General features: G+C 41.5%; 1 protein-coding gene across 1 annotated transcript; it reads right to left on the reverse strand.

Moving 5' to 3' along the window:
• Positions 1-699: 699 nt before the first annotated feature.
• LOC310673807 (hormonally up-regulated neu tumor-associated kinase-like) lies at positions 700-22,900 on the reverse strand. Its single transcript, XM_083432371.1, has 9 exons — positions 22,484-22,900; positions 21,452-21,744; positions 19,620-19,675; positions 18,027-18,165; positions 15,938-16,065; positions 13,575-13,710; positions 12,277-12,454; positions 4,331-4,553; positions 700-2,666 (listed from the first exon to the last, which is right to left on the reverse strand). The coding sequence occupies exons 1-9, from the start codon at positions 22,727-22,729 to the stop codon at positions 1,900-1,902; spliced, it is 2,166 nt and encodes a 721-aa protein (XP_083288497.1). The 5' UTR covers positions 22,730-22,900; the 3' UTR covers positions 700-1,899.
• Between the last annotated feature and the right edge of the window lie 298 nt (positions 22,901-23,198).

Consider the following 23,198-nt stretch of genomic DNA (forward strand, 5'->3'; position numbering starts at 1 on the left):
CAGAAATGTGAAATTTGAAGGGTGGCTGTGGTTTGGTCCTTGTGTTGTGTACGAAGGTATGAATTAGTTAGGTTTGACTTGAAATGAGAATTGAATCAGATTTCTCCCTCATTCCTCCCCCATATAAAAGCCCCCAGAGCTCTCTGCAATGAACAAAAAGAAAGAAAGTCCCACTTCTTTTGCCTTTATTAAAACAATTGTGTAAGGCCAAACCATACAGTCCTTAGATCTAAGGGACTCAATGTGGGAAGCTCATATATTTCCATTGCCTGCCCCTTACTAGGGGATAAAGTCTCTCTTCATTTGTTAATGACAGTGATGATGGTTCTTAATGCCACTGTTGACTGCTGTTCACTTTACATGGTTGAAATATTCTGATATACCGGTAGTTTATTAAATTGTTTAGTACAACCTTTGATTCAGATTTTTTTTTCCTCCTCTAAAAACTGGGTGCGTCTTATGGTCAGGTGCATCTTATGGAGCAAAAGACACAGTATATTATTTTGGGGGTGGGGTGGGAAAATTGGGGGTGACATCCATGTTGACATTTGAAGTAAAAAATGGGTCCTGGATCAGGAAAGGTTTGAAATCTACGAGTCTCCGTGTTTATGAGTAAAGGGGAGAGGTGACAGAATATGGACATCACTAGTGCATGAAGTGCCAGAGTCTTAGCAGATGTCACAATGAGTAGAACTTTCATTTTTTAATTTTTAAAAACTATTTTATTTTTACAAAAAAACAACAACAGTGCAACATATGGTGTATTATATATTCGGATTTGACAGAGGTGGTTACAAATAATTTGCTTATGAAACTTTGTTCATCATCATTCCAAAAAACTGTGTCATGTGTGCCAGTTCACTTGGTTTCTTTCTTCATTAAATAAAGCCACACCATACAAAATCATCTCCCTAGTCTAGCCATCTCAGTATTCAAATTTGTTTAGACAGTTGTCAACTAGTGAATTATTCCAAACATAGTTAAACCATTCTTGTACCATACACCCACTCTCATGTTTCCAGTGCTTTGCCTTTCCATCTCTTGAAGTTTACAGTATAAAAGGTTAACATCTCTTTAAATGGTATTGTTTGGGGTAATGTTGGCCAGGGAGTTGCAGTTGAAGTCAATTCATGAGTTCTCCAATATGAGCTAAGATTTTATACCCAGGCTCCCAACTCCAACTCTGGGATTCATCCAAACTGATAAGGGGTAGATCCACATGGCATAGGAGGAACATGAGCAGTGGTATTGCATTCTTGCTATTAAAAAATATCTGCCATGGGCTCATGATTACAATACAAGTTCTCTGTTGGGAAGTATTCAGGCATATGACTTAGGTGTACCAGAAAGTGCTCACCAATAAATTGTTAGTCCACAGGACACATTTTTGCTTTTCATCATGAATATGGATTCTCATAATAACAAAGAAAAAAAGAAACAGTGAATTTCAAGTACCTACAGTTGTGTAAACATTAATTAAAAAATAAAATAACCACATTTAACTATTTGGCACAGTATTCACAAATGAGTTCTGTGAAAATAGGAATAGAAACAAAAAAACTGCCAGCTAATAAATATTCATTTCCTCCTTTGTGGATGTTAGTTGCATTTTGTTCCATTGAAATCAACGAGATTTAAGTTATGAGATCCAACCCTTTGTCTTGGGGGGCTGGGAGTTTTATTCTTTGGTTATAATGTGCACAACTAACTTGGACCCATTGTTCTGTACTTTGTGTTACCAGTTACTCCCACTCCATTTCCCTTCTCCTGTCACAATCTTCTTAGCTATTTGCCAAATATTTTGTCTCTTCACTTTTTTGTGTGTACGCGCGCATTTGCGCGTGCGCGCACACACACACACAATCACTGCTACTCATTTAGTATATTGCCTTGCAAACATTATGCAAAATCCAGTCTTAAAATCTCAGGTTTTTTCCCTGACCTTGTTTGATATGGTGGAGATAATACTGGAAGATTCAAGTCCACATCCTTAGGTGTGTGTTTGAGTTGTACAAAGTTTCTCTTAACCTTGCCACTGTTGAAGAAGTCTTTTGACTTTTCTTTGGATTGCCTCAAGCTTCTTACCATAAGTGTTTGTTGTGGGGTCATGGGGAAAATTGGCGGTCTTGACCCGTTGACAAAAAATGGAGATGAGCCATTGGGTTGTTGCTGTGATAGTCCCATCAATGAAATCTTTTTAGTGATGGGGTCCCTCAGGGCAACTTGTCTCAGTCTTGGTAAAGGTGATAGGTGTGGTGATTCCATAATCAAGAGAGCTGAGCTTTCTTTTTCCTGGTATTGCCATGGTAGAGATGGAAGATTCTCATCCATTGCTTTCAGAAGATCCTTGACTCTTGTGTCTGGGCAAACCATAGGACTTTGGTCTACCAGTCTGTTTTCAATTGCTGACCTTGGTGTTAGTCTACTTGCACATGACATTAAGGACCTCTGAGCCTGGTGGTTCATAGAATATGCTGGGTTATTTCCTAAAGCAGAAGGTGGCTTCTCAGATAAATATGATTTTCTCTCTTCTGAAAAACCTTTAATATCTTCTATATTTTCCTGCGGGTCCAGTTGTGTCTGATTTAATGGCTCACATGAAAAATATTTATTTGGAGATTTAGGAGGTTCAAAATGAACCAATTCTCTGTCTGCAAACTTGGAAACTAAATGGAATATAGAGTATATGAAATCAGTTTATGTAGAAATTATAGTTGCAGTAAAGAGTAGAGATATCACTATGTGTTATACTTCAAATTTGTGATTGACATTTGATATGATGATACGATTTTTGGACATTGCTCTTTCAAAATGATAATAATAGGTAAAAAAATTGGTAAAATAAGAAAGGGTACACTAAGTGTTGGGCGAATGCTGTTTAGCTCCATATTGCCCCCCATGTCATTCAACATCTACATGAAACCATTGGGTAATGCTAGTAAATACAAACTTGCACTTTATATTTTGCAGAGAATAATACACTCTGACTTGTTTTGCAATGAAATACTCCCTCTTACAAGCATTAAGGGTGCAATGTATGTCCCTTTAAGATATTTAAAAGTGGGAGCTAAAACCTTTCATAGTTGCCACTTCCAATCTTTAAAAAGACACGTGCTGAATTGTATACATATGCACCTTCCAGACTGCATGAGATGCCCAGTTATATAATCTGCTCATCAAGTTCAGATATAAATTTTATGTCATGACTGGCCATGAGTCACAACACATCTGGGTAGATGAGAAATGACAATGAGTTGGATTGAGGGTTCCTGTGAGAGTATCTCCACTCACGGGACACTTCTACTGCAGGAAGAAGGAAGGTAATGTTTGCTGATTTCTCCTTCTCTTGGTATTCCAAATGTGTTCTGGAAAGTTAGGGGACACTCTGGAACAGTGTGAAAGGTGGGCAAGGGGGCAAAAGGCTAAAAGAGGAACTATAAAAAAATCCTCTCCTTCCTCTTGCTCATACTGGCCTATCCTTTCCCTTTAAAACAGTAAGCTAAGGTGCTCTGATGTAAGGTTAAAAACAATTAATTTTCCAAAAAAGAAAAAGAAAGAAAGAAAAAATTATTAGAATGACATAGATAAAACATATATGCTTTACATATCTACTTTTCAAATATAATATCTATAAAGCACAAAACCAGATTGATAGAAACCCAAACTATATTTTGTTTGCTTTTTGTGCCTCTAAAGAAAGTACTGGAAAAAGGGAGGGGAATTGTTTCATCTTTGTTTTCCTTCTTTCATTCCGACACAATGAATCAGTTTTGCTATTAGTGCACACGGATACGCTTTAGCTAGCCACTTGCTCATGGAGGGCATTACCTGCAATTCCCAGGGTTTTTTTTTGCATGGAGTGCCCCTACAACAGCAGCAGTAACAGTGCTGCCTACCATGTAACTTTGGGGTAAGAAACCTTTTTTTTACTTTGAGGGCCTCATTCCTTTCTGAGGGCCACATGCCAGTACAGTGTGGGGCCAGAGGGGAAGGTGTGTAGAGCACCAAATGCAAACTTTACCTTTTTATTGGATGCTAGTTTCTAAATACACACTCCCCTCTCTATCCTCCATTCAAACAAGAAAGACATTACCAGAGTTCAAGGAAACATTCTAGCCAGGCAAAAACATTCAGGGTGTGGAGCAGGGTCATTGAAGGGTATGGCCTGGGGAGAATTCTGAGAGCCACATAGAAGCCTGGGCCTGAAATTCCCCACTCCTCATGTAACTTATCTCCCTTGGTTACCTTAATTTCATTTAAAGTCCCACTCACCCCAGCCTTTGTACAGTTAACCGCATTCTAGATTATGAAGATAAGCAGCACATATTACCTTCTGGTAAAAATCCTTGGTTTTCCAGAGTGATGGCAATTTCATCTTCCTGGATAGCATATGGCATTTCTGAGTTCAGGACAGAAGGAAACACTTTATTCTCACAGCTTTTCAAGTTTTCTGTTGTAACCTGTTCTGTCTTTTGAGAAGCTGGCATATCATCTGCATCTTGGCTTAGGGTCCCAGGAAGTTTAACATCAAACTTTTCTGAGGTACTTTCCTTCTGTAGACATATCAGACACCGGTAATACTACCATACATGGAAAAGCTGAAGTGATAAGAAACTGCAACGTGGTAAGTTCAGGTATCTAGGTGGGATGTAGACTAGACTACGGTAGGTTAAGAAGAGGGGCCAATGTGAAAAGCTAGTCGTGATCAAGTTAAGTCCCTTTGGTTTCAGAGGGAACTAGGTTCAACAAACTTAGTCTGCAGCTAAACTGGCTAACTCTAAATCTGTGGAGACTGGTATTGTGACTGCAAAGACTATGGAATGGGATGTTTACATTTTTTGCAATAAATAATCTATGTGCAATAAAACCAACAGTATAAAAACAAGGGCTGTTATGAGAAATTCCTTTTCTCCAGCTGCACTTGGTATCTGCTGGTAGAGCCATAACCCAAATACAGGAAACCCGTCTTATACTGAGCCAGACCACTAGTCCACTGAGCAGAGTATTGTCTACTGCGACTGGCAGCAGCTCTCCAGGCTCTTTGGCACATGTTTTTCACACCACTTACAACTGCAGGTACCATGGGATGAAGCTGGGATCTTCTGCATGCAAAACATGTCCTCTACCACTTAACTACATGCCGTGTGTCAGGAGCCGGAGTCAGGGGCAGGTCAGTAACAAAACACCCGGTGTCAGTGAAGTTAACCCGTTAGTCAAAGAAACCAAAGCAGTGCGAGCCTAGTGATTGCAGCAACACTTCCCAGTAGGTGTAGCCCCAAGGAGGCTCCTCCCCACTCAGGTCCTACCTTAGCAATCTAAGGCAACTTCATCTTGTCTCTCTTTGCTCCGCCGTATTCATTCCTCTCTGTGTTCTGGGAGACCGGGTGGGAGGGGAACTGATCACAGCAAGAGTAGGAGACTCCCTGGATTCTTCAGCAGCCTGTCTCCTGGCCCCCCTCCTCTCCTGTCTCTGAGTCTGTCCAAATCTCTGCCACAGTTTCCTCCTGCTCATGAAATCCTGCTACCTCTTCAGCTTCCAACACTTCCTTCTCCCACTCTGTTCCCTCTTCTCCCTCTGGTCACTCATCATTGTCCCATCACCAACCCCCCGCCTCTGAGCCTTCTTCCCTCAAGGGTTCCCCAGCTGGGGCTTCCTACCACTCTTCTGCATCCAGCCAGTCCATGACACCTTGTTGGACACACCTTTTCATGTAGGCATTCGGGTGAGGACTGACGGTTGGATTTGGTCCCAAGGGTTGAACTTTTGCAAATGGTTGAATGGTATTTTTAATTGATGTTTTGATTTTATTTGCTATTTTATGTGCTTTTGTGCACCACCTGCCAGATCCTTGTGGATGAAGGGCAGTGTAGAAAAACAGCCTATAACTAAATACATAAACAAATCTTCTGAGTAAAAAAGCCAAAGATAGCACCTTTGACATGTCTTAATAGATAGTTGGACACTGAATCCAATATAGTACAGTATTAAACCTTGACAGCCACTGTTTTTACAGGAAAGGTTTTCCTTGTTAATCTATCCTATAGAAATCTTTATTCGAAGCAAGTAAAATTTATAGGCTGACTGGCTCTCCCAATGCTTGAATGAATTTTGAGCCTTAGTAGAGTACATTAAAAGACTGAGTCTCTTGGAATCTGAAACTCCTGTGGGTTCATCTGCCCCTATCAAATATTTTCAAAACTTGAAGAATGCAGTTATATCTGTTATCTTCAAGGACTTTCTGTCCTTGAACAATTTGGGTAAGTTTTGTTTGAAAAAACCAACAACAACTGTACTGCTCAAACCGCACTGCATCAGTGGGGAATAAGAGATGACATAAGTATTTTAGCCAAAGCAATCAAAGCGTCTCTCAGGATTTTGCACACTCCTGGTTAAGAAAACAAATTTTCATCTTAGATTTTGCAAACTGTCACGTTATATACAGTACATCAGAAAACTTGCCATGGCTCGTTTTTATAGCCAGGCCTCTTAAGAGCTAATTGGTTAAGCACCTGGGCAGGAAGCTTTTTGGCAGGAACACTATTTCTGCAAGGCTTAACTATAAAGTTTTGGATGGCAAATTGTAATCATTAGGCTCTCTTTTCTACAACAAAACACATAAAATGCAAACAGGTTGCTTGGAGAAATCACAGTGTGTAAAAGGACAGGCCATGTTTTATGCTTATTCAATAATTTATGGCTCAAGCCTGATCGTGGAAAAAGGGTTTCGGTTGCCTGTAGTCATTTAAAAGCCAAATTTCCAGTAGGTTTTCCCACCAAACAAAATTACTATCATGCCTAAAACTAAATCTTTTGTGACCAGCTGTTTGCAGTCAGGATTTTAGAAAGTGAGAAGTTAAACTTTAATAAATCGAACCTTTAGGGTCTTTCCAGAAAAGAGTTTTATTGGACAACCAAAGCACAGTTATGACTTAGTTGATGAGGGGTGGGGAATCAAATCTCTTTCCTTGTGTCTACTGTGGGAAATCACTTTCTCTCAATACACAAACAGCATTTTTTTTTGGCAATGAGAAAATGTCACACACACCACTCAGTTAGCCTATCTATTAGAACCTGTAGTGTTCTGTATAGTGTATTTACAGTACATCACTTTCATAGGTACCTACTAGCTAGTTCTTGTGACATCACTGGTGTTGAGCAACACCTAACCCCCAACATGTCTGCACAGGCATTTATAGTGTGTGTGGTGTTTTTGAAATTGTTTTTAGGACAATTATTTTACTAGTTTTAAAAAATTTATGCAGAAGCTGACTGCTATATTATGTCAGTACAGTATTGTTCCTCAGCAATGCTCATATGCAGCATTATTATTATCATTATTATTTCAATTTATATACCATCCTTCACCAAAAGCTGTACAACATTAGAAACACATTGCAAAACATCAATGATAAAACATAATAAAAGCATAGTAAAAAGCATACTGAGAGACAGTCTAATAGTAAAATGGCATCTAAAGACATGTAATGATGGCACCAGGCAAGCCTCTCTAAGGAGAGCATTCCACAATCGGGGAGCCACCACAGAAAAGGCCCATTCTGTTGTTGCCACCCTTTGAACCTCTCTGGGAGAGAGGACATAGAGAAGGGCCTCAGATGACAAGCACAAGGTCTGGGTCTGTTTGTAGGGGGAGAGGTGATCCTTAAGGTATTGAGGTCCTGAGCCATGTAAGGCTTTATAGGTCAACACCAGCACTTTGAATTGGGCCTGAAAACTAATCGGCAGCCATTGCAGTTGTGCCAGGATTGTTATTATATGCTCAAACCATAGACCAAATGGTCTCTTTCCCCCGAACCCACCATTCCCCAGGGTCTCAACTCAGCAGCTTGTGCATACAGCCTTATGGAGAAGCAATCAGGAAGGAATGGATGCTGTTGGGTTTTGTTTTGTTTTAAATGTGCAAATGGTTAATGGCTTGATGCAATAGTACATAAAATGCCCCAAAAGAAACTTTTCCATTCTCCCCCTCCACTGCCCCAAACAGTTCAATAATGTTGAGAACAGCCACTCCAAGACATGTTGCTCTCTGAGTCAAAGGAGACGATGGGACAACCCAATTCAGCATATATAAGTCCACTGGACTGACAGTTGACTCTTACTTTGACACTGGCAGTAGGACACCATGGTCCTTAATAATTGTGGGCAGTAGGCTGCATGGAACATAAATCCCTGTCCTTCAGCACCTCATCACTGTTGCTGTCTGAGATGGTTGCCCCATTCTACCTAATGGCAGAGCCAGCTCTAATGCTGAAGATCAGTGAATGCTGCTGCCCTCTGCTGAACTGTATTATGCCTAAAGCGATGTGAAGTTGTACAAAAGTTCTGCCTGCGGTTTTTATCACTGATGACCATTTCATACATTCAGTCTTAGCCATCAGATTTTGCATTCGCTGAGTGAGGAACAATAGATGTGCGAACTTGCTGCTATCCTGAGAATTTATTGTAAGAGTTGTCCATATATCTTGGATAAACAAAAGTCAAGGGGAAAATAAAGTTAGCTGGATGGCTTTCTTGATGAGCCTAAAAGCCGACGTGAGAGAGAAAGTATTTATGGCAATGTAAAAGAAGTACAACTTGGAATGACAGATGAAATCCACAAGGGAACTGTTTAGAGTTAATATCAGAAGAATTTATGAAGAGAAGACCTTTTGACTTTTTGGTTAGTGCACAAATGGAGTTGAAAGCACTCATGAAGTCCTCACTAAGCACTAGTTAAAGGACCACAGGGAACAGATCTGCTGGGGTAGCGATACAGAGAACATGAGGATAGTAGAAGATTTCAGCCTTGAACTTCCAAGGTTCTGTTTTTTTCTATCTGATTCAAATGCAGGTCAAGGGATTCTTAAGTTGCTCCATATTGTCCCCATTGGAGCATTAAGATGCGCCTTGTTTAAATTCATATTGCATTTTATTTTACAACCCAAACAGGAGGCTAGTGAAAGTATCTGGCTTTCTCCGCTATCCATGTCAGAAAATAAATCCCAATGATATTTTTTTAAAAAAAATGCTCTCCTTTTTATATAGGATGCATAGCTGTTTGCAAAGCATTTATGAAATCCAATCTAGAGGGAAAATATGACTTCAGCATAGGAATTTATTGGAAAGTTTTTTAGCTTATTTGAAGCTTTCACTTATTTATTCAATAGCACTTTGTTGTAAATTATTTGTTGCAAGTGTTCAAATATCAATGGGTTCATTGTGTCTGCACCTCACTCTAGGCATGGCAGAATGTCAAGAGGATGAAGCAAAAGTGATATCTGGCTTGTTGTCAACATTTAAAGACAACAGAATACTGGCATTTGCAATATCTCTTGCAAAAATTAAGGTGGTCTTACTGATATCTGCCATGTTTCCAACAAATCTGTCTTGCATTCATCTGGTACCAAGGTGTTTTCGTGGTTGTCACGTTTACACATTCACATGAATGAAAATTAGGTATTATTATATTGGTGAACACTTTCACAGCCTTTCACCTTTTTTGCCAAATCATCTTCTGCAATTGTGCTAAACTCTGCAACGGGGTTTATATCAACCAATGTGATGGCACTGTTATATCGTGAAATCCTACAGTATCAGTTGCAGAATGAACTTTTCATGCAAAATGTTAATCTAGCCTTAAGACTACAAAACCCATGATGCCGTACATCCTGGTGTGAAATAAACATGTGCTTGCTGCAACCACCTCCATCCTATAATGTGTCCATGAGCAAAATCGCATGTAGAGAAATCATAGAATTGTAGCATTGGAAGGGACCATGAGGGTTGTCTAACCCTGCCCCCTGCAATTCCCCCGTCTGTCACTACATGATCCCCTGCTTGTGTTGGAATACAGGAGAACAGGCAAATATCAAGTGAGTCTTTGAAACAGCTTCATTACAAAATGCCTGAAAGTTCCTATGAGCAAGAATTAAAACCCTAACAAGGCCCATCTAATTTTTGAACCACTCTCCACCTGAGCATATGTAACCATTAGGCAGTAAAAATAATGAAAAGAGTCTAAAATCTTTGGAGAGGCTGCACACAAACCATAACTTAAAGCATATTTCATTCACCTTTAAACCACAAGACTTTCCCCAAAGAATCACGGGAACTAACAGAGCTACAATTCTGAGTACCCTTAGCAACTTACAGTTCCCAGAACTCTTTAGGGAAAGTTGCTCACATTACTCCTTTTGTGACAAGAGCTGTTTCTGGAACTACTCTTGTGAGCTGACTTTATGAAGACAAGAAACTATGTTTTGGCCATTGGTTCTTCCAGCTCAGTATTGTCTACCAATTGGCAGTGGCTTTCCAGGGCTTCAGACCAAGAGAAATTGAACCACCCTTGCCCCCAACTGAACTTTAGAGGCACCTGAACTTTCCGGGAAGGTTCCAAAATAATTAAGTATGCCAAAGCAATATACTGAAAATTTGCACAGAGCCATAACTTCATGAGTCAAACTTATCAAAACAAGCTTTCGCCCTGGATTGGACATTCTAATGTGTATTCTAAGAAATGTTGGTTTTGGTCAAATATTTCCAAACCATTTACACTTTTAAAGTTAGATTTTGGCTTCCTGTCTAAACAGAGCAAGATGTTTATGACTGAGCTGCTAGCCTCTTAAGAGTGATGGTTACCAGTGAGGGAAAACATAAAGATGCCTAAAGTAATTTGGCTCTAAGTAAGTACCAAGATGTCCCCCTGCCTGTTTATTTGTTTAATAAGCCCTGAATCTCTGCATTAAAAACTCAAGGCTAAAACGAAACATGTACTATATGGCCTTGCAACCTCTCACAGAAAACAATGAGAAATCCTTAAAATGTTTGAGGTTTCCAGTGTGATCTGCTTCATACCTTCCCTGACACTGAGATATTATTGTTTTATTCATTATTTCACTTCAACAAGCAGAGCTCAAAAGAGCTTAAAATGTCCAAAAGCAGCACTAAAACATACAACTAACATCAACATAACCCAACAAAAATGATAACGTAACAGCAAGGTAAATTGCCAAGGCAAGGCAGAAGCTTGCATAACATACACAAAAACAAATTTTGTGTCAAGCATGAAAGCTTTTCTAGCTACTAGCAAACACAAGTTAATCTGCTCCAGGTCATTTTAAGCAATTCTTTACTTTCCAAGTGGGAAAGCTACTTGCTTTAAACAAAAATGATACCAATGAACACGCATAGGCATTTAAAGAACATTGTTTTCTACGTAGAATTCTGGGAACTTTAACTCTGTGAGGGGGTAAGCTACAATCCCCAGGATTCTTTGGCAGAAATGATGTGCTTTAAATGTGTGGCGTGTTTGCAGTCTTGGTGCTCAGCACTTCCCAAGTACCAAAGAACAGGGCTTGCAAAGCCCCTTGTGCAGTATTTCCCAAGTGTCTGACAAACAGCTGTTTTTTGTGTGCTCAGAAAACACTGCACAAGAGGATTTGCAAGTCTTATGCTTGGTGACTGGGCACTAAGTTTTTGATCACCTGATATCATTATAATGTTGGATAACTGACTGGTGGGTGGTCCAACCTACCTGTCAAAGTTGGCCCTTGAGGATGGGGAATTTATTGTTTTTTGTTTTTTTACTTAAAATCTTTTATAAACCATGCAATATTGATCTGGGCCACTGGTCCAAAAAGGTTTCCCACTCCTGCTCTAAGTTAAAGTAGCATTCAGTCTAAGAACCATGATTATTCCCTAGGACAACTCAGATTTCCACCCCACACCTCTGTCATCTGACAGACAACTCCCTTAGAAACTGCAGAGAGACCATGTCTATTAACAAGCCAGAATATCCATCCTCTGCTCCTGCCAAATGTTGCCCACTCCATCAATGTAGGGCCAAGCTGGGCAGGTGCAGTATCCTCAATATCTCATTGCCCTCTATTAGAGATGTTTGGCTTGCAGCATCCTTAGCGCTCCCCATTGCCCAAGCACCAACCCTTCAACACCAGGAAAAGGAATGATAAAATGCAGCCATATTTACTCTCTGGGATCGAGGACCACCAAATGTGCATTGCAAGCATAACTCCCCAATGGTTTTGCCACCCCCACCCCCTTCTTGGGATGCAGAATCTAAACCAGGGAAGGAAGATCTAGTAAACCCAAGGAAGGAAGATCTAGAAATTAATAACCTGACTTACAGCTAGCTAGAAATACAATGACTAAAAATCCACTGAGAACTGGCTTCCACGGAGTTCAATAAACGATGCAGGCCCCATGTTTTCAGAACTGCAGGCAAGGTACAGGCATCATGCATTCACTGATTCACACCTCACCTTCATTGTTCCGTGTTCTTTCTGATATCTAATTAATTTCTTCAATAGCAAGTAGTATGTTGCCATTATATAAGATGGCTTGTTGTTTATCAAAACATTGACAACATCCGAAAGATTGAGCTCCAGTGTTTCCGTCATGTAACTCAAAACAACAGGATTCAGCTCATCGGGGCGAAGTCTGAAAAACAAGATGCTTTGGTAACAGGGATGGAGGGAACCCTTGGGCTCAGTCTGGAACTGAGCTCACTCAACAAAGTTATTCCCCTCCACAACAAAAGAACCCTTGTTTTCTTCCTGATCCCAGTTTCAAAATTTATCTGAACACCTCCAAATCTCCCTTGAGTCCCCCAACCTGCCTATAAGCGCCTAACCCCTGCCTCACCCACCATTTCTCCAATCTTATTGCTGTAGTAGAGCAACAATGGTAATGGGTTGGATCTCAGTAGAGGTCTACGGGTAAGAAGAAGAAGAGGAGGAGGAGGAGTTTGGATTTGATAATCCCCTTTATCAGTACCCTAAGGAGTCTCAAAGCGGCTAACATTCTCCTTTCCCTTCTTCCCCCACAACAAACACTCTGTGAGGTGAGTGAGGCTGAGAGACTTCAGAGAAGTGTGACTAGCCCAAGGTCACCCAGCAGCTGCATGTGGAGGAGCGGAGACGCGAACCCGGTTCTCCAGATTACGAGTCTATCACTCTGAACCACTACACCACACTGGGTAAACGTACATATTATGTTACTTGTATAATTACTGCCACTCAGTTATATGTTCAGCCAGTAACACTACATCAATGTAATTTTTTTTTTGAGAACAACTGTGTAACTCAGTGGCAGAGCATCTGCTTTGCATGCAGAAGGTCCTTAGATCAATCCCTGGCATCGCCAGGAAGGGCTGGGAGTGTCTCTCTCTGAAATGCAGGTAACCCACTGTTAGTCATGTATAGAGTCCCCACCAGCAATCTGAAGTGGAACAACACAAACAATGGCTGTTGGCCTCAGTCAGTGAAGGGGTGGGGCATTTCTCCTATAGGACAATGTTGTCTAAGAACGCTATTCGAAATAAAGGAGGACAGAACCAATTTATTCAAATTCTGCCAGTCTTTAAAGGTTTTAAGAGTAACCAGAAAGTGCCTTCAACAGGCTTGGATTGGACTTGATATGTGCCCCATTAAAATGATCCAGTTCCAGTTTTGTTTTGTTTTAAAGGAAGGACGAGAATTAATTGCATTGGCCTTAAGCCTAGGAAATGCTATTCAGAAGGCGAAAATGAACAAAGAAGACAAAATTCGAAAAGAATTACCTATTTTTATATGTACATGGATTCAGTGGTTTCCTGATATTACTGTCATTCAGCCATTTGTCTTTCATTGCCTCTTTAATAGCAGGTCTCTTAGCTGGATCAGGTTCAAGTAAAGAGTGCATGAAATGAACAGCTCCTGGGCAGAAATTCCAACAAAACAATGTTAGCTCTAGCAATAGCCTGCATTACAGTTTGTCTTTCTCTGGCCTTAGAACTCGTACTTCCTAAGTTCACATCAGCAGAGACATGCCCTCAGAGGATTTAATTTTGTTAACTATTTGATAAACAGGTGTTTAATGTCCCAAGTTCAATTCCCAGCATCTCCTTGTATGACTGGGAAAGAGACTCCCTACCTAAAAACCTGGAGAGTCAGTGCTAGAAAGGGGTGGTTCAAGGGTTCCCAAAGTGTGGTCTGTGGACCACCAGTGGCCCATGAGCATCATTCAGACTCATGAATTCATGCATTACACAACAAGCTTTATACTTCCATTTGTACTTTATATATACTGAAGTTCCTTTTAGAAGCCATTGTAGGTGGCCTAATTTTTAATGCTTAAAATAGTAAGCTTTGAAGTTCTAAACACTGACACCACAGTATAACCAGAATGAATCATGGGGTGCTTTTGCAACCCACCTAATTTACCTAAGCTGTTGTAGGGACTCCAAAGCTTAAATCAAGAGCTCTGCAGCCTGTTTAACCAAATGAGAATCCCAGTAGAACATTTGTTGAAATATCAGATCTTCTTTCAGACGCATAAGGACATAGAAGGGTGAACAATAAAATTCCACAGTTAACAGGCAGTATGGAGCCTCTAGATTGACTATGTTTGGCACACACATTATGAACATGACCTTCATCTGGTCAAAAGAGCAGTGAATTCTGCCAGTGCCTTCAGGCCTGGATTTTAGATCTTCCTTAAGTCTACCTTCAGCAAATTACTTCAAGAACCCTGGGGTAGGGAAGCACATTCCACTCCCAGCCTAAATTTGGGTAGAGCTGTCCAAGTTTGGCCTTGTCTGGATCTGACAACTATAATGTTGCAGGGTGGCAGACAACACTTCCAATAACAGTGGTACTCTATTTGACCTGAGCTGCTTGGTAATTCAATAGGTATAGGAGGAGCAGAAGCATAAAGCTGCCTTGGCAGGTCACTGCCCTGTTTTCAAGTCATGATGGGTGACCTCACTACATGTTGGGTTAGCCAGATTGAGATGCATGCAGAATTGCTGTGAACACAGTAGTAGGAGCTGACTGCTACTTCGAAGGTAAGATTCACCTTCTGTTGTGTGGGCAGGACGGTCCCTCCCCTTACCTGGCCAATTCCCTGGCAACGCCTCCCCAGGCAGGATTGGGCAATTGGCTGAGGTAGGCAGAGACCTCCAGGTATCCAGCCTGGGGAGGATGAAGCCAGCCCGAACTACCAGGAGTTGTACTGGGATTCGGGGGCTGCACACAACCATGCAAAAGGTGCCCCCATTTGATGTGGGAGCTGTCATTATTTGTACCCCACCCATCTGACTAGGTTGCGCCAGCCACTCTGGGCGACTTCCAGCTTTTACAGAAACATAATAAAGCAACAAACATTTTTTTAAAAAACTTTGGTTTTGTAACAAAAACCAACCCGAATCTTTTTTGAATGGAAGTTGTGCATAAATGGCTTTCCTGTTCTCATCAAGCTACATAGTGACCAGCACAACTTGTCTCTCATTGCAGAAGTTGTTTCTGAATTGTCTCATTCACCTAGTCACAATGATTTCATAATCACTGTCATTAATACATTGCCAAAAAGGAGGAGAAACTGCATCAGCATTTTCTTTCACAATCACAAACAAGTGCTTCATAGATGTTGTTACTCCTTAACAAGATTGATGGCAGATGAAATCACAACTTATTTGTGTCACATTTTCTATGAACATTAAACATTGTGAGGACAATCCAGCCAAAGTTAAGCTCAGAGAGTTCAACGGGAGTGTTAAGCATGTACCTACATCTCTTCCAAGGAAGACAAGCAGGGCTGGTTCTACCATTAGACAGAGTTTAGTGGGTGGTTCAGGCAGATTATTTTGGGTGTCCTGAAAAGGCAACAAATGCCTGCAATTTATTATACTATGGTTGTAATTTGACCACCAGGGAAAGGTGTTTGTGCTTATGAGTTTTTCTGCTCAGGTGCCAAAATAACTTAGTGGGCCTTGGGTAGTATGTCCCTTAATCTGTGGCTAGGGGGTGGGAGGGGGTGGCATCCACAGCTCTGCCTCTGGCAACAAAACGTCTTGGGCTGACCCTGAAGTCAAAGGAACTCAAAAGTGCTTACTTTGGCTGGATCAAACTCCATGTGTATAATACAAAGCCAGGTATGGTTTACCAGTGGAAATGTCAGGTGGAATGGGATTCATTTCACCGTTCACCATCTTGAGGTGCAACTGCTTGATATTAAATGGTTCCACAGTGAAGGGCAACGTGCCGGTTAGCATGGCAAACATGCTAACTCCTCTGCCAGGGAGAAAGATAGTAACAGTCACATCAGTGGAGCAATAAGAGCTTTATAAAATGCATGTGTGATGCTTGGGAATACAGTGATAGATTGATGTGTGTTAGCATTATATACTTTGTCAACCAAGTTGCTACTATCAACCAAACTTGATGGTTTCTGCTCACATCCATACACAATAGAATAAGCAAGCAATCTACGAGAATTTACTCTAGGCCCTTTCCACACAATTGTTCTTTTTCTGCAAAATAGGTGCAAGCTATTTAGAAGCAAGGGACACGGGTGGTGCTGTGGGTTAAAGCCTCAGCGCCTAGGGCTTGCCGATCGAAAGGTCGGCGGTTCGAATCCCCGCGGCGGGGTGCACTCCCGTTGTTCGGTCCCAGCGCCTGCCAACCTAGCAGTTCGAAAGCACTCTCGGGTGCAAGTAGATAAATAGGGACCGCTTACTAGCGGGAAGGTAAACGGCGTTTCCGTGTGTGGCTCTGGCTTGCCAGAGCAGCGATGTCACGTGGCCACGTGACCCGGAAGTGTCTTCGGACAGCGCTGGCCCCTGGCCTCTTTGAGTGAGATGGGCGCACAACCCTAGAGTCTGTCAAGACTGGCCCGTATGGGCAGGGGTACCTTTACCTTTTTATTTAGAAGCAAGCTGTGCATTTAGTGACTCTTAGAATGGAATCTGCCAGTTGTCAATTGTAGAATATATTTCCTCCCCTTTCCCAGCAGTCTTACCTCATCCCAAGCTGTACAGGAGCCTCTGGCCATCCAGAGAGCCCTCAAGGGGGTGCAGTCGAAAAAAAATAATTCCCTAATTTCCTCACATTAACTTAACTTAGGTTCCAAGCCTAAAGGAAACTGTAGCATCAGATTTAAGACGCTTTGGAGGACTGTAATGTGATTAGCTTTCATCCACCATCAGCTGCATTTACAGAACACCTGTTTTATTCCAGTTTTCATGCCCTCAGTTTCAGAGGGATGGAAGAGCTGTAGCATGTGACAGTCAATAAATCCCCCTGCTTCATGTCTTGTCTGTTTCCAGTCACAAGTCAACCTCACAACTTATTGTTGCTCCCTATTAACATCTTGTATACTAATGCCTCTCTCACCCTCAAATTTTCCATGCTTTAGGAATTCCACATTCTGGTAGGGTGTTGAAAAGAGGCCTTGGTAGTCCTAAAGGCACTCACTTTCATATATCACCAACACCAAGTAATTTAACATATACAATGATTGCAGTGTAAAAACCTAATGCTATGTGAGTCTAGAGATCAAAGTACTCTTGTTTTTACTCTCATTGTAAAAATCAAGAAACCCACTTGCCATTCTTGAGGTGCATTTAACTTCATTTAGTATACTGATGTCTAAAGCTCCAACTAAGTTTTTCTGTCTCTCTCTCACACACATTTAAAATTACAATTATCATCTTTGAGGTCCCCATTCTCCTGAACATTGCTGGGATATAATTGATAAATGTAATTCTTGGAGACTGGATGTGACTAGATATTATCAGCAATGTAAAAAGAAATTCCTGAAGAAGTGTGCATGCACATAAAAGCTTATACCCAGAACAAACATAGTGGTCTCTAAGGTGCTACTGGACAATTTTTTAATTTATTTTGACTGCGTCAGACCAACATAGCTACCTACCTGAAAGTAAAAATAAATAGTTTGGTTTATAAATATCTGAGTTTGTTTGCTTATTTATTTAAGATATCTATACCCCACTCTTCATTATAAAATTCCAGGGCACTGTACAGAATACTTTTTCTTACAGGTCCAGATAAAGTACATGTTTGAGTATATAATGTGCCCGTAAATTTCTTGAATACTTTATTTGTGGGGGAAGAAGGGGCTGCCAGAGGAATTGTTCAAAATCACAAGCCCATCATTTGCTGGCAGCAACACCACATGACTAGAACTCTACTAAAGTGCTGTAGGAGCAATAAAATATTCACAATCTACTTACATGGACCAGACATCGACTTTGGGTCCATATTTTTTATGAGCCAGGAGTTCTGGGGCTGCATAGGCTGGACTCCCACATTGAGTGTTTAGCAGTTCTTGAGAAAGGCCCTCAAACTTCATGATGTTGCTCAGTCCAAAATCTGAAGAAACAAACACATAGAAAATTATACATTTTCACACACAAACATACATCTTGGGGATATCTTTAGAGTTTAGATTGACCAGTTAACCAAAGCAAGCAACATTCTAATCTAAATGAGATTGGTGCAGCCTGTTTTCATATTATATCACTCCCCACTTTCTCCTGGATATCACTAGAGATGGACCTTGGAACAAAGTCCAGGGTGCAGCAGCCCAGTGTCCACTATATGAGGGTGGCAGGTAATAAGGTCAGTGGCAAGTGTGCACCTTTCCAAATGATGACTCTTCAAAAGTCAACGTGGACAGCATCTTACCATTCAAAACATGTGAGGAGAAAAAGAGGGGAATGATTGTTTATAAAAACATGAAAGAATAGGGCTAAGCAGTGTGGGCTGCCCAGCAACAACACTTGGTCACCAGTTTCATTTTTGTAGGGTGTCTTCTGTGAAACATGAAGTCTAACCCAACTCCTCTGGAATTTCTATAGACTGAGGTGGACTTTTGCTTGAAGACTTTTGTTAATATAAAATGTGTTATTTTGGGTATGAGCCTAGTCTGCTCAATTAACTTAAACAAGCAGAAAGAGAGTGTGGCAGAATCCTCCCTGGGTACCAGGGGAAATGAGTAATGTATAAACAGGGGGTGGGGAAGGGAAGGCCGCACCAGGGCCTTTGGCTTCTCATCATGGTGTGCAGTGATGAGGCCATTACCTTGCGCCAGGGCCTGATCTAAGCCCAGCCTGGAGTCCAGAAAACTTTCAGATGTTCAGAAGCATATTGAGCAAATTAATCTGTTTATTATGGATTCTTTCTGGAGTGTATTGTTGTGGTGGTGGGAGAGATGTCCTTCCACTCCTAGGTCCTTCTGTCCCCAGGGCACACATTTATCTCACTTTGAGTGTCCTCTGCAGCAGGAGTGGTGATTTTTTTTCATCCGCAAGCCTGCATACCCTTGTGGGAAGCTTTCCAGGGGCCACACGACAGTGGTGGCATTGGGTGGGGGCAGAGGCAAAAGTGGAAGTGTTTAGAGGCCCCCCAAAAAGAGTGGGTGAAACAAGACCTGTGACTCATATCATTGCATAGTAAGCTATATTCCAGCCATGCAAAAGTCAGAGGTTTCTATGACAGCCACCCATATCTCTCCACCCAGGCAAGGAAGAAGCACAGTTCAAAAACACATTGCAGCCAGGCAAATGGCAGGTGTGAAAGATGTGGTCTGGGGAGAGAAGGGGGTGGCCAGGGGAGTGGGCATGGCTGGGAAGAGTTCTGAGGTCCTAGCAGAGAGGCCTGTGGGGCCACTCCCAGCCCCCAGCTTTAGGTTCTCCACTCTGGCCATCACAACCCACAGACACCATAGCTGTTTATTTGGCCACTAGTTATTATGTATAAGTGCAAGGCAACAAAAAACAATTTCTGCAGAAGAGAGTTGTATGTCTGCCATACAGTACACCTACCAACGATTCTGATGTTGTTGTTTTCATCCAGAAGAAAATTTTCAATCTTCAGATCTCTAAACAAAGCAGGAGAGAAAGTAAATGTGTTGTCTTGAAATACAGGGTTGGGTCCAGAGTTTCTGTGAGTAAAATTCCATTCATTGGGCACTTCCTACCGGAGGAATGGTGCGGAGGTGATTTTAGTCAGTTCAGCATGCAATTCCCTTGGGCACTCCAGACGTATGGCAACCCATGTTGGCAGTGTCGTTTTTAGCGGAAAAGCTCAACAATTTTGGAATTTTCACTTTTTGAAATATGGCAACCCTAGGTTGGCACTAGGGGATGTGGACAGGAGGTGAATTGGTGGAAATGCAGAGCAAATCTAGATCTAGCGCATAATATTTTTCTCTGCAAATAATGTTAAACTAACCTTTCTGAGTGTAATAACTTAATTGCACTAGAGCGCCCCAGAGACTCGTTGCCTTATAACAATATTTTCCAGCAAAGTATGCAGCCAATGCTGGACCTTGGCACTGAAGTCCAGAAACCTGAAGCCTCCCTCCCTCCCCCCCCACCCACCCACCAAGAAAAAATTACCACAGAGTGACATATTATGGGGCAGTGGGAAGCAGGCCTGGGATCAGCACCTGGGCTGGCACAAGTATGCCGAACAGGGACTGATGATGGCTTTCTCTATGAGGCCAGAATTAGACTACAAAGCTCATGTTCCAGGGGGAAGAGAAAGTGGGAGTTTCAGGAAGGTGGGGGTGGGGGGGAGAAACCCCCTCAAACTACAAATTGCTAGTGACTTGAACAAATTAAGCCCTTCTATCTCTCAACTCCAGTTTAGCACCTGAGGCAAAATGTTTGTGCTAGTGGTAGTAGAAGTAGCAGCAGCAGCAGCAGCAATAATAATAATGATAATAGCAACAACAACCAGAAATTTGCTTCCCTTTCACGGCAGCCAAAATCGGTTGTCTGAGGTAACTACCTCACACTGCCTAACAGAGGCGCTGACCCTGTGATTCACGTATAATGACCCACTTGTCAAAATGATGGACATTTTTGCTCATTCTCCTAATAAATCCCAGTTTGCACTCAAAACCATACTTGTTTACTTTAACACTGTGTGTGTACACTGAGCTAGCCTGAGACATTTCATTACCTGAAGCAGGAAATCCAAATGTTGGTTCTCTCTCTCTCTCTCTCTCTCCCCAACAGTAAGGATGAAATAACAAATTAAATGACAAGGTGTCCCTTGAGATATTCACTTCACCCTAATGGTTTCACTGCCTTAAGGCTGCATGGATGCTCTATGTGAGTAAATAATTTTATATTTCTGAAATACAGTGGTACCTCGGTTTAAGAACAGCCCTGTTTAGGAACTATTTGGTGTACGAACTCTGCAAAACTGGAAGTAGTGTTCTGATTAGCGAACTTTACCCCGGTCTACAAATGGAAGTCAAACAGTGGAAGGGCACCGGCGGCAGGCACCTCGGTTTAAGAACAGTTTCAGTTTAAGAACGGACTTCTGGAACGGATTAAGTTCATAAACCGAGGTAACACTGTATATACCGGGGTGCCCAAACCTTTTTCAAAGAGGGCCAGATTTGATGAAGTGAACATGTGTGAGTTGTTAGGCTTTTTTAAGGACTGAAGTTGCTGAGGGGTTTTTTAGGATTTCACCCTAAAACGGACTTTGGACATGCCTGGTATATACATATGGCATAATTGATCAAAGTTAAGCACTTAATAATCTCACTAATTTGAATGGAAGACTTCAGATACTTTCATGAAATGAGTTTTATCATGCCCCCTGAAATATAAATCTGAGGGAAGGAAATCTGCTGTACCTGTGGACAATCCCATGATGATGCAAATGTTCTACTGCGGACATTATCTGCCTGGTATATTTCTTGACTTCCCTTTCTTCCAGTTTCTTTTTCTCACAGATTCTGTCCATGAGGTCTCCCCCTAGGCACAGTTCCATCACCATGTAATAGGAGTTTTCCGTCTCCAATGTTTCATAGAGCTGAACAATATTGGGATGTTTAATCATCTGATGTATCCTAGGTTCCCGCTTCATATTTTTTAAAACATAGGAGTCTTGCTTGGCTTTTTTCTTGTCTATGACTTTTATGGCTACCTAAATAACAAAAATGCTGTTTTTTTATAATACAGACAACCCACTTTTCTTTAGCAGCACAGTGTCAAAGACAAAAATGTATTTTTTATATATATTATTTACCACTGATGGGATCAAGATGCAGTTTTTCTGCTAGTTGTTTGCATGCAATAAGTCATAATTTTCAATGTCGGTGGCTTTGTAAGTTTTTGATTTCAGTTAATATATGCTAAAATTAGATAATGATATAATGATCTAATAATTTGTTCCAGCAAAAGTGTTCCTTGTACAACACAGTGGAAAGTCTGCATGTACAGACATACGGCCAAATTCTACACTTCTGTTAGATAACTTGAATGTTGAGTTTCTCAAGGAAGATAAGCAGTGTATCCATCAACACATTTACAAAAATGTAGGTGCACAGCCACTTCAGATACTCAGAATCAAACAGGAATCAAACAAGTTTCATTGGTATCACAAATAGGAACACAGTGATTCATAAGAGTTAGGAAAGACATCTAATTATACACAGCACACAACATACCTAACACAGTAATATTAACATACTAGATCTGGTGCAATATTCCAGAGCATGACAGCAGGTAAATATATTACTATTATGGGCATTGCTGCTTCAGCTAAATAAAGCACCAGGTTGCACTTGCAGATGAAGAAACAAAGCCCTAAACTTCTTCAGCATACATCACCATGAGATTAGTGGCAAACGTTCCTCAGTCTGTTCTAGCCACTCTCCATTTACCTTCTCCCCAGTGGGGATGTGAAAGCCCTCCATCACTTTGGCAAAGGAGCCCTTGTTGATCATTTTGCCCACTAGGTAATTCCCAACTTGCTTGGTATGGGGAAAATTCTTCCTAGACTCTTGGGACTTCTTGCTGAAACAAACAGGTATATCCCTATGGTTTGTCCCCCACTCTGGTAATATCCTTTCCTGGTTTGCATGATCCATTCCTCTGTCATCTGGAGCAGCTTTGATTGCCGCAGGCATCCCCGGGGGAGTGAGACTGGCTGATGATACCCCAGTTCCCGAAGACTGCAGCTTTCCAGAGGCAACACAGAATGGTTAACAGATTCTGTGCCTGTAGGTCTCGAGGTACAATGGCCAAGTCGTTGGCCGCGCCGTGTGTGATCATCCTCCCTTGGAGGCTAGTTTTTCATCACTGATCTCTATCTGCCGGCATGCAGGCCTGCTCAAGCAGAACCAAGCTGGAGATTATTAACCTAACCTGATACACGATGTCAATTAATGCCCCAGAACTGACAGCTCCGATGTCACATAATCTCATGGAACAAACCCTTCCCGTTTACAGAGGCCAACATTAGCACCAAGGGCTCTGTTCACCAGCCCTGAACACCAATCAGCTAAATTAGAGTGTTGCTCGCTTTACCTGTATTTCCAGAGATAAACAGTGCGTCCACTCCTCCTGTAAAGGCATCAGGGTATCTCAAGTGAACGC

The sequence above is a fragment of the Podarcis tiliguerta genome (genome assembly GCF_965153285.1).
Source record: "Podarcis tiliguerta genome assembly, chromosome: 3".
Classification (NCBI taxonomy): domain Eukaryota; kingdom Metazoa; phylum Chordata; class Lepidosauria; order Squamata; family Lacertidae; genus Podarcis; species Podarcis tiliguerta.